Source organism: Hakea prostrata, chromosome 4, assembly GCF_041222555.1.
Source record: "Hakea prostrata isolate BN-2017 chromosome 4, UWA_Hpros_2, whole genome shotgun sequence".
Lineage (NCBI taxonomy): Eukaryota > Viridiplantae > Streptophyta > Magnoliopsida > Proteales > Proteaceae > Hakea > Hakea prostrata.
The window spans coordinates 46,653,896-46,670,985 of NC_142603.1; the positions used below are offsets into that span (position 1 = coordinate 46,653,896).

Below are 17,090 nucleotides of genomic sequence, written 5' to 3' on the forward strand. Positions count from 1 at the left end.
GTCATATGTTTGTGCATCATTAGCAATAATAGTTTGAGTTCCATCACTTCATTGTAATTTTCTCTTCTTCAGTTTGGTGGTTTGGGGTCTTAAGTGTGATTAGGAATTAGGTGCAATGCCTCCTATGGTAAGTAATAAGCTTTGGTAGTTAGATATTGGTTCATTTTCTTCTTTCTTTGTGTAAGAGGGAATTTTTAAAAGTAAGCACTTGTTCAAGCTATAATATTATTTACATGAATGCGTGGGACAAACCCGAATTCTTTCTTACAGTATTTATCTATTTTTGAGCTTTATTGTGATTATTTTCGATTTGGTCCATCAATTGGTAGTCAATTTGCTGCTTTTTGAAAATAGCAAAGGGGTACTTGATTGTAAACTTGTGCTCTGAAGGAGTATTCCGCTTGGACCCTCAAAATCTTAAAATGCCTCTTCAACAAACCAAATGTTTGTTCAATGACATTTTGCGCAGAAGAATGTCTCAACTTAAACAGTTCTTTCAAATTTTTTGGCGATTCATGATAATCCCTCCATTCTTTCAAATGGTATCAAGTAAATCGATATGATCTTAAGAAGCCCCTTCGATTAGGAAAACCAGCATTAGAATAAAGAATTTCCCTTTAGGTAGTGTTAGTTGACCTACTCCTTCTCTATGTAGGGCATCTTCCAAAACTCTTGGGTATGAAGTTGAACCTTCCCAACTAACTAGGATATAGGTGAACTTGTGATTGTGATAGCACGCATCTAAGATATTTTGAGTAATATTTCCCTTCCTATCCCAATACCTTTTTTGCTCGTCCACCACTATCATTGCGGGGACAAGTGATCCATCTATGACACCAATGCAATCCTTGAAGAAAGTAAAATATTTAGCTATGTTCTCCCTCATGCATAGAGGCTTCCATAGTTTTAGATACAATTTTATTATTGCATCCAAAATGGAGTTGAAGTGTCGACTCACGGTCTCACCGGAATGAATAAAATGATTAGCAAGGTCATGATTCAAATGGTTAAGGTCAAGTACTATAAAAAACATCACTATTTGCTCATCTAAATTGAGGAACCTATTATCAAACATGAGACCTCTATCCCTCACCAATTGACACAAGCTGAAGAATGCCTTTATACTAAACCTAATTTGCTGTCGGCAAGTACTATTAGATACCCAAATAATTCTATGTGTCTCTAATTGGCCATGAAGAGTCTCGCCCTGGTATGGAGCTCCATGTAGAAATAATGTCTTAATTTTTGGGGAAAATTACATGATTAGCCACTTTTAGGTTTTCTTTTACAAAAATAACCACTCATTGACTCAATGTTTCACTTGACAAAACTGGTTAAAACTAAGTTTGGGTTTACAAAACTAGCCAAAATAGTAAGTTCATTCTTTTGACATTTTTAACCCCTAAAATTAACCACATTAAAAAGGGAAAATCACTATTTTGTTCAAAAGGAAAAAATCACTAATTTTTCATTCCCTTTGGACATTTTTACCCCTATATTGTTATGATTAATTTTAGGGGTAAAAATGTCCAAATGGATGAAAAATAACTATTTTGGCTAGTTTTTTAAATCCAAACTCAGTTTTAGCTAGTTTTGTTAAGTGAAACTTTGAGTGGTTACTTTTGTAAATGAAAACTTAAAACTAGCTAATCAAGTAATTTTCCCTCATTTTTTCCACTGCTAAGGCGACACTCATAATGACAAATATCACGGCTTTCTTTGCCTCTGTCTCCTAAGGTGTTCGTCATCCATGTTAATAAAGATCTACAATTAATTTCAGTAAATTATAATTATGAAGTATTTATATTAAAACACGTTTCAAAGTTGTAATCAAAATAGTGATAGCAATAGATCAAAGGAAAATATTTCGTTGCAACCATAGTTATTACACCTAACACAAGAGATCAAAGGAAAAATTTCACTACTACCATGGTAGATTACATAGTTTAAATGCAATGATTTTGTTACAATCCTAATAGGGGCTCACTTCTCACATTTGCATTTTGTATTGGTAAACCTTAGATACATTAATATTGAACGATCGTTAACATTAGACGTTGACATCCTGTAAATGCACACCATGTTAGTGCTCATATATCCATTAGAACAAAGCCATCTCTTAAATCTATACATGTAGCAATCATCAACCCACCTGGAACTTCCCTGACTAAAAAAAATGATATAAGAACTGCTAAAAAAACATTTTTTTGGTCATGGGTTTCTATGCTTTGACTTTATCCTATTGGGTGAAGTATATCATTTGACATTAGTTACATCCTTATCTTGAACTTAATTTTAAAAAGTCTATATTAGATGCTATGTAATAATTCAGGAACCAATCCATGTTGAAACATCATCAGAACAGTAAGACAATCACGATACTTCTCAACATTCAAGTGTGCATGATAATTTTTTTTTATCTATAATCAAAATCCATGGCTCAAAAGGTTCTTTATCATCACCTTATGTCTATTTGGTGCTATTGGCCAACACTAGTTGCCACAAACTCTTCTCAAAACTATGTGTTGGGGTAATTGTATTACAAATTCTACAAAAGACAATACTGAAATTGTAATACAATAGAAAGATGAAGATCCTTAGCCAATCCGGAGAGTTTGATGTTGCAATCAAACGAACCACCGATTAATGAGGTTGAGTCACACCTTGAGTGTTGTCTTTAAGGTAACTGATGCATTCTACTACAAAGGGTTATTCGCACCACCACCTCTAAGATAAAACAACATCCAACTAGAAGATGAGGTAGTTCTCTAGTCTCTTCAAGGAGCCAAAAGCTACAACACAACACTTAAACCAACTCAAAGAAAGAAATTAACTTTGTAACACAAATAATGTAAGTGTGAGGAAGTTGAAATGAGAATTGAAGGTCAATAGTTAGTATTTGAGTAAATTACACCCTACAAGTAAGCCCACCTCATCACCATGATCATGACCTTTGAGACACATGATCAATGTCATCAAGAACCTCATAAACAAGGTCATGAAGGGCCTTTCTTTACTCATGGGTCCCACACACTAATAAAACAATTAAAATAAAAGAAATACAAAAATTAATTTTGAAACTTAATATAGATTTTAATAAAAAAAACATAACAATATGAAACCAGAGCTCTTCTTTTTTTTCCTCCAAGTCTAAAAATATGTAAAAGAACAGATATGGTGGAGTGCATACAAAATTATGACAAAAAATATAGTTGCCTGTGAAGTTGAAAGCTACATAATCATAGTTGGACCTGGAAAATGCAGCCTTGGCTGTTTGAGTTATCCAAATTTCTACAAGAAAACATCTTTTTAAAAGGTAAAAGATTGTATGTATTAATAAGTGAAAATAAAAAAGGATTACAATGGTACTATTAACGCTACATAACTACAAAATCTAAAAAGTTATTCTAACATAACAACCAACCTATTTTCCAATATACACCCCAACTCAATGAAAAGTGGGATTGGCTACATTATCCGTGATTACTATGGCAACCCAGTAACAGCAGTCTTGGATCCCTTATCCTTCCCATCTGCTGAAATTGGAGAAGCTTTGGCAATTCGTAATGGAATACTCCACGCGATCGGTGAAGGTTATGACCACCTGAGCGTGGAAAGCAATTGCAATTCAGTAATTCAATACTTACCAGATCATGAGAGGCCCATCCCTTCTAATCTTCTAGTGTTGATCTTTGATGTTAGAAGGCTAGGAAATTCGTTTTTAACTGTTTCCTTTACTTTCATTTCAAGAGGCATCAATTGTGTAGTAGATGCTTTTGCTCGGAGTGCCACGTCTATCTCGTGTATGACGATTTGGCCTTGCTCCTCTCCTTGGATTCAGGAATTATGTTTCCTTGTTTCCTCGGCCCCTTCACGGCTCCCCTTTTGATTGAATGAATTACTCACATAGTCACATACCAAAAAAAAAAAACCCATTTTCCAATACATAACAAAATCTAATTGTAGTTACCAACCAGTTTGCTATTTTTCATAAAAATGGTTTCAATAATGATATTCTTTTAGGCTCTTTTTTATATCAATTCTCATTCTCTATTATGAGATTTTTTTTTATATTTTAAATTGTTTGGTATTTATTATTATTTTTATTTTTATTTAAAATAATAGAAAAACCTCCAAAATCCATAAGGGCCTGTTTGGTTACATGAGTCTGGAGATTTCAAATATCCAGAGATTTCAAATCTATAGACTTCAAATCTATGGAGTTATAATTTATAAAATTAAGTGTTTGGTTGTGGAATGAAATCTGTGAATTCATCCTAAAAATTTATTTGATCGCCATGATTTTTGTGAATGTACAATTGTATAGCTTTTGAAATCTCGGATTTCACCCCTTACCCATAAATCTCGATTCCCTTTTACCTAAACGTGATCGGTTTCTGAATCTAGAGTTTTTACCCCGGGTTATTCTCACATTCATGAATCCAGAGATTTGAAATCTCTAGATTCATGTAACCAAACAGGCCCTAATGGAATTTTTGTCCATTAAGTACTATAAGTAAGAATTCATTCTCCTCATTTTTGCGGGGGTATACTTAGAAATTTTAAAATTAAGATGGGGGTACAATAGTAAATACACACTAATTTATAAAAACCCCTTTCAAACTCTCTCAAACCCTAACTCAAGCTCTCATTTCCTGCAAAAATTCTTCTCAACTCCGAACGGCAGCTTCTCAAGCCTCCTTGTCGGCTTCTCACTCTGGTTCGCAACGCTACTTCTCTCCCTTATTTTAACGACAACAACGAGAAAGGAAGAGACATTATTCAGTAAGGGTGTCAATACGGTACCAAAACCATTTAACCATACCGTTTAAAATCGCACCATACGGTATTGATTCAAATTCGGTACCGTATATACCGAAACCGTTTTTTGGAATTTGGTATAGTACGGTTTTGGTTTTAGACGGTATACCGTCAGTACATACCGTATACCGTACCGAATTACCAAATACCAAACCATACCGAATACCTTTTTCGTACCGTGTTCATACTGTATTTAAGGTTAGTTTTGTAATTTTAGTTTGAGATTTACTTTCACTAATCACCTTTCACTGTTGAATGTAGATTATTGTAATTATATCACAATAGGATTTCTGGGTTTCCTGTTTTATGATTTATTGTTTTTAGACCAAGTTTGGTTTTGTCCTTTTTATTGATTATTGATGTTATTATTTTGGTCTTGTACAGGTTCTCATACCCATTGTCGATTTTTTTGTCGACATTTCAGATGGAGTTCCGAGCAAGTGAACTTGAGTAGATCGCCGACATCGGAGGCGGAGGCTGAGACAGACAGAGGAGCCCGTGACTATTGCCAGAGAGGTAGAGCCGTAGAGATAGATGACGAAGAAAGGGAGAAGAAGAGCACAAGCGGGTAGGGATTTCTCAATGGTGAAGTTGGCATACAAAAATTGGGATCTTGATTTGCTGAAAATCCTTTTCTTCTTCGAGACTACAAGCAGCAGCGGTTCTTGATCCACCTCAGGTTTCCTTGAATTCGAAAGGGAGGGCATGAACCAGTAATCAATTTTTCAGCGACTAGGCCAGTCATCTCTTATTTTGCAATTTCATTTTCACGTAAGTTTCTCAGTTCACCCTCTGTCGAATTCGATGAATTTTGCCAAAATGTTTTACTGTAATCCCATGCTCTCTACAATGCTTGTTAGATCTTACCCCTAGTACTTCAGATGCAACTCATAGGAAAACCTTGCTACCTATTGTAGTTGTATGCACAATTTCTAATGAATGCACTTTATTTTCTCACTAAAAGAAAGAAAGCTGATCTCACCCTATTGGGATTATAAAGGGATTGGTTTTTTGTTGGTCTTTCGAAACCAAAATAAGTTCCCAGAAAAAGGGAAAAAGGAATTTTGTAAAATATTTGAATTTATAAAATTGGAGATGCAGGGGATCGAACCCTGTACCTCTCGCATGCAAAGCGAGCGCTCTACCATTTGAGCTACATCCCCAATTGATGATTTTATTGTGTATCATTTTATTATTCAACAAGATGGACGGTAAAGGTGTCAATCACTACAATGCTACTCAACAAGATAGTTAAAGGTGTCAATCGGTACAGTACCAACTTTGAATACCAAAAACCTGAACCGTACTGTACCAAATTTAAACTGTACAGTACAATTTCGGTATTTACAAAAACGATCCGATACGGTTTCAGTACAAAATCAGTATGGAAAAACAATTTAAACACGGTTTCTAGTACGGTATAAAGTCGGTACGGAAAAACGGTTTGGACGGAGAGGATCATGGGACAAACTTAAAAATTAAAATTAGAGCAAATTGCACTGGCACCCCAAAATGGAGGCCTTAAAGCACTGACACCCCATTTTATGTTTAAAAAACACTGACACCCTAATTCAATAAACACACTAGTCCATTCTTGTAGTGAAACTGTTAACCCATTGTTAATTTTTTTGTAATTCCAAAAATGACCTTACTAAAATTTGAAAAAAAAAGAAAAGAAAAAAAAAAAAAAAAAAAAAGAAAAGAAAAGAAAGAAAGAAAAGTGAAACGGTTGAACTCCCAATCGTCCATAAAGTTAGTTTTTTTTTTTTTTGGTTAAATGAGAATAGATTTCTTGAATAATAAGTCAAGGGTAAGATAGTCTTTGCAAAAATATGATTAACCAAGTAATAACTCTACTAACAGAATTGGACCTATGTGTTTTTTAAACATAAAGTGGGGTGTCAGTGCTTTAAGGCCTCCATTTTGAGGTGCCAATGCAATTTGGTCTTAAAATTATGAACAAAGGTGCAAAAGGAAACAGGTTGCGGCATTAGATAAGGGTGCATGTACAGCAACAGCAACCATCTGACAAGGCAAAGTAATTAACTAAAATCTACTTTATCCTAGTTGAGTAGATATGAGTCGTCAAGGACAAAATTAATAATCAAGAAATAAGCCATAAATATTAAATTTAAGACACTTGTGAAATAGCTAAAGCAAGGACATAAGTGTACATACATGCTTCCTTTGCTTGCTCTTGCAGTGCCCCTTGTGTATTACAGAAAGCTCAAGAATAACGCAAGGAATGAGAGCTGCAATTACTTCTTCAGGCCTAATATGACATTACCACTTTAAACACCATAATGCTGCCGGTGAAGTTTTTTTTTTTTTGTCAAAAGTTCAAACTTCATTCATAAACTTGAAAGAAAACACAGACACAGACACCAAACAAAAAGTAAAAAACAATAGCTAAGGGATGGGTCGAGCCCAATAAACCCTCAGAAAACTGGTTGTGACAACCACAACCAGGAAAACATAATGGGCATGATAAACATATCCACCACCACCACCGCCTGCGGTGAAGATCACTCAGAGTCAGTACATATATGATTAATCATAGAGCACCTAGTTAGGGGAAGACATCACAATTATAACCCGTCAAAGGCTTCCACCATAAAAGAATTCCATAAATGGAAAACCATCAAACTCATTCATAAGTTACATGCTCATTTGAGACGCATCTACCTTTTGAAACAATGGCTATTCAAGTAATCATAAAATACATTCCATAAATGAAAAGAAGTCAACAATCAGCTTCAGCCCTAATACAATTCCAAGAATCAGAAGGTGGTTTTCAAAGATTATGAAAGTCAAATGTAGTGATGGTCCAACTCAATATTTGGGACTGCCAACGGATTTTGGGGTGTCTAAAGTCGATATCTTCCACTCAATCAGCGAAAAACTAGCAACAAAATGTGAGGGGTGGGCAAGTAGGCTGTTGAACCATGCCGGTAGAGAGGTGATGCTGAAATCAGTGGCTTTACAGAATTCAAACTACATTCTTGCTCACTTCAAGATACCAAAAACGATCCATCAACAAATAAGATCAAAAGTGCTAAGTTTTTTGGGGAGGTAAGGACGGGAAAGCACCCATTCATTGGCTATCCTGGAACGGTTGGTGAAGCACAAGAGTAAAGGTGGCCTAGGCATTAAGGAACCACTATTACATAACAAAGCAATGTTATGTAAAGTGGCTTGAAATATACTCGAATCCGAGGCTGATTGGGCAAAATTTTTAAAACAAATCTACTATCCAAAGAGTACATTCCTTGACGCAAAGAAGGGGCTAATCCATCTTGGGCTTGGAGAAGTATATTGGAAGGTAGAGAGGTGCTGAAAAAAGGGCTGATATGGAAGATTGGAGATGGCAAGAACATTAAAGTGTGGGAAGATCCATGGATTTTTGGGATTCACCACTTCAAGGTTTCCTCAAGCAGAAAAGCGAGTGTCCTCTATATTGGGTTGCGAGATATCATTGATGAAGAGTCAAGAGAATGGAAAGAAGGGCTAATTCAACAATGGTTCTCTCCCACCGAGGCAGCAGCGATTTTGAAGATGAAACTATCCCTCTTCCCTACAGCGAGATTCATTAATCTGGGAGGCAGCAGGATGGGACATTCTCCGTTAAGGCGGCATATAGATTACAAGAACAAGAGTTAGAATTAGAAGGAGCAGCAGCACCCTCTTCGTCTAGCCTCAAAAATGGAAAAACCTTGATGAATCTATTTGGCAAGAAATATGGACTCGTGATACTCTACCAAAGGTGAAAAACTTTATGTGGAGAGCAGCAAATGAAGGACTCGCAACAGCCCAAGGTCTCCAAGAAAGAGGTATGCAACTAGATACTTTATGTGGGGCATGTGGAGAGGGAGAAGAATCAATTGATCATGTTTTATTCCACTGTCACTTAGCTCGTCAAGTATGGTATGGTTGCCCTCTAACATGGCGCATTGAGGAGGAAGGAGGATCATCCATGGAGCATTGGATCAAAGCATGGAAGAGATTTGAAGTCTGGGTAGCGGGAGGCTAGGAAACTAAAAGTCTTAGTGCTTTCATGGTGTGGCATGTCCGGAAGGCAAGAAATGCAAGGGTGGCTGGAGGTCAATCATGGTCGCGAGCAAGTTATTCAACAAGCTTTAAGTGCCCATGGAGAATTTTGGACACATAAGAACAAAACCATTTTCAGCAGAGAAGATGGTATTGCTACAGCTGCAGTCGGGTTCAAAGGCTTCCTATGCATCCACTTTCTATAGTGCTCAATACGGATGCTTCTTGGAGACCAAAAGAAGGCGTAGGTGGTCTAGGAATCCTAATTAGGAGAAATGATGGGCAGCCATGTCTAGCAGTCTCCTCTCCTCGGAAATTTGGGTCTCCCTTAGAAGGAGAAGCTTTGGCTATGCGAGCTGGATTATTGGAAGCATTGGGAGATGGTCATGATTATGTGGAAGTTCATTCAGACTGCAAGGAGCTACTCAAGTTCGTTGTGAATGGATCTACTCCCCCCCCATATATTCTCCCTGTTGTCCAAGATATACAGTATATAGCTTCCAAATTTTTGCAATTCAGTGCAAGACACATTCCTAGGAAATCCAATGTAATTGCGGATCTCCTATCCAGGAAGGCATTTAACCTTACAAACCGGGTTGAATGGCCTATTTCCAGTCAGTGGTTATTAGAGCTCTGCTCGGCCACTCTTCAGGTTTCTGAATAAAGTACTATTTACCAAAAAAAAAAGTAATCATAAAATACATTTCAAGAAAGATGGTCTCATCATACAGCACAGTTGAACAGTCAGACACTTCAACTGTAACTGATAAATGGCAACTAGAAATCACTTTAATGGAAAACTTTTCATTCCAAGAATTCAAAAAGTAAGAATCCCTAGCTATCAACTAGCAGTCTTCATGTTTCAAGCATACAATAGCTTTCATACTCTAGATAGCACAAGATTAACAAGAGAAAAAGAAACTGACTCAATTGAAAAATAAAATAAAATAAATAAAGAGAGTAGCACAGGAAAGGCCGAAAGGGCAGCTCGCTGGCTGCTGACTGCGATACCTCAAGACTCAGACTATGAGGAACAGAGCAAGAGAGTAGCTCAGGAAAGATTGCAGGTACTGCTCAGTTTACTCGTATGATTCATAAAACAAAGAAAACAACTCAAATCAGGGTACTGCTAATAAATTGAGGAAAAAAGAGACTAATTCTATACCCACTTACCCTGTTAGTCAGTTACCCAGGTGTTCGTCTCGATCTCTCTATTCTCTGATCAAAGATGAGAGATTTCTGCTCTATCTTGCTGGTAGAGTAAGACGAAGACGATTTTCTGCTCTATCTTCACTGATTCAGGATGAGAGTGAGACGAAGACGATGAGAGAATCAGAGATTGAGAGATGAGTGAAGTCGAGGTCGAGCGGATTGGGAAGCAAATAGGGCAAACTAAACTGGAGGAACAAATTACAATTTAACCATGAATTTCGGTACGAGAATCAGTACAAACGGTACGTATCGCCGGTACACAAATTCGGTATGGTTCCGGTCTGTACCGACAATATGTACAGCTGAAACCGTACGGTACTTCAAAATTCGATACGGTATCCGTACCTTACCAAATTTTGAACGATCCAGTATTTGGCAGCACAGTTCGATTATACAATTCCGGTACACAGTTAACACCCTTAAATGGATCCCCACAACACTTCCACTGCCACAAAAGCTTCCGATAAACGCACTACTAGATAAGAGGCAGTGATCCGCTCATCTATAACAGTTTTTTCATATAGTGTTCTAAAACACTTTTAGAAGTGCTTAATTAAAACTTTTGGCGTTCTTAAGATTCAAATCTTCCAACATTGTGAAAGTTATGCACTTGGATTTGGTTCTACCTTTTCAAGTCTCCGCAGCCGCCATGCTCTGCATTCCTTAAAACTGTAATTCTCAGGACACGAGCATTTCATTGAAGAACAACCATTGAATTATAGTCTCCTTTTCTTGGTAGAAACAAACTCTACTGCATAGAGCGCGATCAACTCCAAACCACAAAGCAGTCTCAAATTCTCAAGTCTCTCTAATCTAGAGGAAAGGATAAGAAAGAGAAATTCCAAACTAGACCTGCCAACCAAACTCAAAGAGTGCTAGAAAACCATGTAAACACGTCCAACTAATTGTTGAAGCAGTCTCAACTTAACGATGTTTGAATCTCCCATATCAACTCATCCTTCCAGACCTTAATGCCTGGTAAGCGATGCCCAATGCCCACAATAGCTAATTGATTGCTGAGTCTGGCATCCAGAAAGTTACAGTGCTAGAAGTAAATGACCTACATATATGTGCTAGGCCTAAACTCAGAAATTGTAGCCACAACTTCCTTAACTAGCAACCAAACAGAGCCTCCATGCAGCATAGGAAGAACAGTGAAAATCAAAGGAAATAAAACCAAATAAAGACATACAATACAGCCTTTAGGCCAATCAAACTATAAGTGTTAGCGTCTCCAAAACATGAGGATAACAATCAGTTGTTTCCAGTAAGAGAATCAAAAACAAAAGATAAGCAGTCAGTTGTTTCCAGTAACTTCCTTGCAGGATATCAATCAATATGAGAAAATATCGATCATTGAAGAACGGCCTCTGGAACTTGATCAACAGGTCAACCTCGAAAGCGACATCAAATACCACAACCTTTAATCAACGGGGGCTGCATGAACACAGATCATATGGATCAATCAGCAAATTGTTCTTCACTTTCAAGATTAAACATTATTTTAACAAAAATACTTGAACAAATTACTATTTCACAACATAAAGCTCTGATGCATGCTATGCTCTAATGTGACCTTGAATACCCCTGTTATGGATCTCTACATGCATGCTAAATCAGATTCTAGTACAAACCTTTTGACTTCTCTGGATAGAAAAGGCTTTGTGCAATGAGTTAATTTATGATTCAGAAGGAATTACATATAATATATATTAAAAAAATCAGAGAATAAATAATTTGGAGCTACCTGATTGAATGAGATCTTAATGGACTCCGACCATTCCCAATTGGACTTGCTGACCTGTGATCTGATTGATAGGCTCTCTCCTTCTGAGGACCCTGATCACTTTCTTTTGGGATTAGGGATCTTCTATAGTCCTTCCCATTGTGAGGTGAAGGCGACCTGTGCTCTGATTTATAGCTTCTCACCATCGGAGGACCTCGACCATTAGCTTCTGGGGTTGGGGACCTACAGTCTTTCCCATGGGAAGGTGTGGGTGACCTGTGATCTGATTTATAGCCTCTCTCCTTGGGAGGAACCCGACCATACTCTTCTGGGGTTAGGGACCTACAGTCTTTCCCATGGCGAGGTGAGGGTGACCTGTGATCTGATTTATAGCCTCTCTTCTTGGGAGGACCCCGGCCATTCTCTTCTGGGGTTAGGGACCTCTTACAGTCTCTCCCATAGCGAGGTGATGGTGATCTGTGATCTGATTTATAGCCTCTCTCCTTTGGAGGACCCCGACCACTCTCTTCTGGGGTTAGGGACTTCCTACAGTCTCTACCATAGCGAGGAGATGGTGATCTGTGATCTGATTTATGGCCTCTCTCCTTGGGAAGACCACGAACATTCTCTTTTGGGGTTAGGGACCTCCTATAGTCCTTCCCATTGCGAGGTGACGGAGACCTTGATATAGATCTTGATCTCGTTCTGGATCTGGATCTCGACCTTGATCTCAGCCGTGATGGTGAGTAACCATCATCCTTCACATGACGGACCATGCCTCTGTTTTTACCAGTATTAATGAGATTCAGTGCTAAAATTCATGAATATAAAGTAGGAATAATAAATATCAAACACAAATTATTAGTAACTACACTATAAAAGCACAGAAACCTAATCCAAAGCCATTATAAAACAAATTTTAAATCGATATATAAACTACAACTAACTCCATATCCAATATGATAAAAGAGCCCAAATTATGCCAAAACTCAAAAAACAGAATCACAAGGCACTCTTGAATAAGTAAAGCATGTTATTTAAGTTCATTTGCTGCCAATCATGAGAAGGTTTCACTTAACATTTTGGTTCAGAATCCAAGTACTGGAGACATAACCTTTACCTGCATATCATATTTTTCAGATATCTGACAAACAATATGAAACTTTCGAACTGTTTAAGCTCTACCACAAAGTGAGGTGGTTCATCAGCAGCTGATAACTTCCAGCTCTCTTTGCCACATCTCTCTAAACCAAATTATCTTTTTCTTGATGAAAGGAGGGGCACCCCCAACAGAAGATACCTCTATCTCTAGCAGTATGAACTTCCAATGGCTCCCATTCTCTGGAGATCAAGGTCTCTCCTTTTTGCAGTTATAGGCTCTACATTCTTTCTTAACTGGATAGTATAGAAAACCAAGACATCAAATTTTAAAACGTGCATAATGTAAGAAAATAAAAACTTTTTTGTGCTTGTAATCTTTCTCACAAACCATGGCTTTGACAGTTCAGTTTAGTAGGACCAAGCATGCTAGCCAAAATCGAAAATTTTGGAAAGCCAAGCCATTCATCGGTTACAGTTGACAAGATGAGATCAGTAATGAATACTTCTTGAATGACTTTGAAAGATAAGTAAGCAAGTAGCCACTTTATCCCTTTTCTCCTTAGTCTTTTCTAATCGATGAATTCTTTTTGTCTCTCAGTTCACTTTACAATCTGCACGAACAAGACACCAGCAGATGTTATTCTAACCAACAGGAACACATGTTTCATTCACTCCCCACCGAGAGAACAAGCAGCATGCATTAAAGAATAAAAAAGGGATGGCCACCTAGGTGAAATTGTATATTTTGTTAAAAAACTACTAAGTGGGAAAAGAAACCAGGCGGTGACTTCCAGAGAAAGAAAAACTCATCAAAGTTGTCATAATCTAAAACTACCCAAAAAAAAAAACACACAAATAGGAAAACTGCCACTTATTACATACACAAGCAATCCCACTTAATTGTAACTCAATGCATGCATCCTTGCTGTAAGTCTGTAACAAGGCATAAACTCGCCACAGCTCTGTCATCTCAACAGTCTTCCCATTTTTTCAAATTAGTATTTGTACCTAATCAAACACCCTAATAATTTATAAAACTCAACTAAACATCGTCCCAACTAAATGAAATATAGTAATTATTGATATTTTTAATCAATAAGTACCTAAAAGAAAAAATATAAATTATTACAGTTTGACAGCAAAGTTTATACAGCAAATTCACCATATTGAGCCTTTTCAACATAAAAGATAATACCATAGCATTGCTTTCACAAGGACCACAGCTTGAGGTCTCTGGTATATCAAGAACTTTGTCAAGATTAAATATTTCCCTGATGTGCATTCCCATGCACAATTATTCTGAAACCAGCTAGTTTAAGGAGACACTCATATATGATGAGACCTGTTACATGCCAGATGTTCCAATGCCTAAGAGACACTGAAACCCAAACAGGGACTACCCACAAGAATACATAGCAAAAACTGAAGCAAAGAATAGAATGCAGACCTTGAGCCATGGCTGGGTGGTGAAGGTGACCGCGAATAAGCTGTCACACATAAAATATCATAAGTAGTCCACCAAAGACGAGTATCAGTTTTGGACACCATAACTCACACTATCCACAGCTGAGGAGCACAAGTGCAATCTAATAAGTAAGAAATAAAATCCAGTAGTATGTATTTGAAACTGACAATTATATCGTCGTCTTGGGGACCTTCCCGGCGATCGTCTTCTATGGCCACCTCCATATTGATCCCTATGGATGAAATAGCAAATATCATTACCAAAACGTCTCCACATAAAATTTCTACTTCACAGGAAAACTTGAAAGATAAGAATTAAAAAGCTGCACCTTGTGCGCAAAGAAGTACGCATTTCTTGAGGAGTCTTTCTGTTCTCTCCAGCAAACACAATGGTTATCTCACGTCCACCAATAACTTGATGGTTCATTTGCATCTTGGCTTCAGCAGCATCATCAGCATTACGGAACTTAACAAATCCAAAGCCTCGTGGCTCTCTAGAAGGTTTACATCTAGAAGCATCAGATAATGCAAAATCCTAGAAATTATCTATGCTACATTATGCAGCTTTACCTAAATTAAAGCAGCTCCAAGGCCCAAAAAGATGAAAAATGGGCTTCAACAAAACACTAAAAAGTTTTCCTGAACATGTGAGGAAATTTCAACCAATTCTTGCAGTCCCTACCTGAACCACATTTATTCAAACTCAGTCCAAAAACTAAGATACTCAAAGGTTCCTAAGCCACAGTTCTTAAACATGCAATGCTTTCTATATTGGAAGCACAGTGTTGATTTATTATGTTAATGCTTATAACTTTTTCTGGTCAAAAGTGATCTCTGTACAATGTACAACTGCAAGACTAGAGTATGGCTAAAGGTCGAAAGCACAAAGCATGCTAGGCTAAGGACGAGCTTAATCCAGGATCTGGACTATGATAGACTGCAGACTTCGTCAACAGAACCTGATGGATTCTTAATCCATGCAAATTGTGCATGACATAATCACTAATTACATTGACAGAAGCATCAACAACAATGTTCTCACCGATTTCCAGGGACTCTAAAAATCAGCTTTCAAACAGTTGAGGAAAGAACTAATTGCTGACTCAAAACTCACCCTGTATAGTAATTCTTTGGAAGATACACATCCTTCACAGGGCCATAACGTTCAAATGGAATCCTAAGATCTTCAGGTCTGCAGAAGAATCAGATAGAACGATAAGATTTAAGTCTTCCTACTAATAATTGCTGAACCCATTCAATACTGAAAAATAGGATGTACAGTAAACTGCAAGGAAAAATGGTAAGAATTTATAACATTGTAATTAGACCAGGACCAAATACTAAATTAAACTTTTTTCCTGTTCAATTTTTTGGGTGACAAAGTCACAAAGGTAAGGGGCCATCCAATGAATTATGAATATAATAACAAAGAAGGATAGGTAAAGTCATCTACCACATTAACCACTGCCATGAACAATAAGAAAACTATTTCTCCCACCGAATAGAAAAGAAGGATAATCTCTATAATGGAATGAACAAATTTTAAAAAAAGTAAGACACTGTAGAGGCTCTGTACCCGCAGAGGGTAAGCACTAAAGGGTGGAATCTTGATGACATCTACGCAGGACTCAGGTAGGAAGCATGTATTCATGTTTCTGGTACAAACCCAAAACTGCAACCACAAACAAAAGACTGGGGTTCTTGCAAAAAGCGAAGTGGGTAATACCTAAAGATAGCATGAAAAACCAGGGCAGCTGACAGTGCGAAGTGAAAAAGCTTTCAAAACTACTGGATAGCAACGGGGAAAGATAAGGGAAAACAAATACATACAAGGAAAACAAAACCCTAACCTTAGAAATTTTACAGAAGATAGCAGAATGAATGAATGTAAAAGCAGGAAAGTGAAGGTACCTCGCGTCAAGGGCTATATTTCGAACAAGTAATCCAGAGGGAGGAGATCGTCTATCTCGGAATGACCTACCACCGCGAAACCTGTCTCTAGGGTCTTCGTATCGCTTTCGTGGAAGAGGGCTTCTGCTGCGCCGGGGACTGTAGCTCCTGCTACGGCTTCTGTACCTTCCCATTGTCGCAGCTCCCTACTGCTCGTCTCTTCACAACGAAGCTTCAACCTAAATGCCTAAACGCCGTGAATGAGTACAAAGGAGAACCAACGAGATGACAAACAACTCGAAGAGGAAGAGCCGAAGAGGAAATAAGTATACACAGGAAAGACTTATTATGGAACCGAACCGGAGCGGAACCGCGTTGTTGTAATTGAGCGATCCAAAGTTCCAAACCGTGATGGACCATATTGTTTGCAGGAGATTTAATGAATGTATATATGCATGTGAGCCATCTGATGGAATTCGATGAAGATGATTCCATCTGGACGGCTCACATGTATCTAGTTGTGTTCAGCCACCCCCGGTCTTCTTGCAACAGCATCCTTGGAAGTTTTTGATAGTAAATAAGAAGCGTAATATTAAGATAGAACCCTATAGGGGTTACAATTACTGCTCTCCGTGGCAGCCAAAATAGCTAGTTTAGTGAAATGTTCTTGTAGTACAGGGGATTTGAATTTGCAAAAAGATGTTCTGGGGCAGACATCAAAACATTAACAAAAAGTGGCGTTATGTATAGCGGCCAAGCAAAATATGGTGTTGTCAAATGATGTTTCACTTCCTCTTGCCTACACCAAATTTTCTGTAATGTAATTTGA

The 17,090-nt window shown here is 37.7% G+C and overlaps 2 protein-coding genes and 1 non-coding gene across 3 annotated transcripts; 1 reads left to right on the forward strand and 2 right to left on the reverse strand.

The window, feature by feature from the left end:
• Positions 1-5,911: 5,911 nt before the first annotated feature.
• Positions 5,912-5,984, reverse strand: TRNAA-UGC (transfer RNA alanine (anticodon UGC)). Its single transcript has one exon. It is a non-coding gene; the product is annotated as a tRNA-Ala (tRNA).
• A 3,071-nt stretch (positions 5,985-9,055) lies between these two features.
• LOC149019167 (uncharacterized) lies at positions 9,056-9,532 on the forward strand. The gene has a single exon (XM_089154065.1). It carries the CDS (start codon positions 9,056-9,058, stop codon positions 9,530-9,532), a length of 477 nt encoding a protein of 158 aa, XP_089010191.1.
• Positions 9,533-10,592: 1,060 nt separating this feature from the next.
• On the reverse strand, positions 10,593-16,561 carry LOC149019168 (uncharacterized). Its single transcript, XM_089153224.1, has 7 exons — positions 16,283-16,561; positions 15,486-15,563; positions 14,701-14,865; positions 14,540-14,604; positions 14,355-14,394; positions 11,828-12,586; positions 10,593-11,517 (listed from the first exon to the last, which is right to left on the reverse strand). Exons 1-7 carry the CDS (start codon positions 16,453-16,455, stop codon positions 11,508-11,510), a joined length of 1,290 nt encoding a protein of 429 aa, XP_089009350.1. The 5' UTR covers positions 16,456-16,561; the 3' UTR covers positions 10,593-11,507.
• Positions 16,562-17,090: the final 529 nt, after the last annotated feature.

Coding starts and splice junctions, on each gene's coding strand:
- LOC149019167 (XM_089154065.1), top strand. CDS start 9,056: ATGCATCCACTTTCTATAGTGCTCAATACGGATGCTTCTTGGAGACCA.
- LOC149019168 (XM_089153224.1), bottom strand. CDS start 16,455: ATGGGAAGGTACAGAAGCCGTAGCAGGAGCTACAGTCCCCGGCGCAGC. Junction 14,866..15,485: donor CCAAAGAATTACTATACAGG/GTGAGTTTTGAG, acceptor TAAACCTTCTAG/AGAGCCACGAGGCTTTGGAT. Junction 12,587..14,354: donor CCACCCAGCCATGGCTCAAG/GTCTGCATTCTA, acceptor TGGTAAAAACAG/AGGCATGGTCCGTCATGTGA.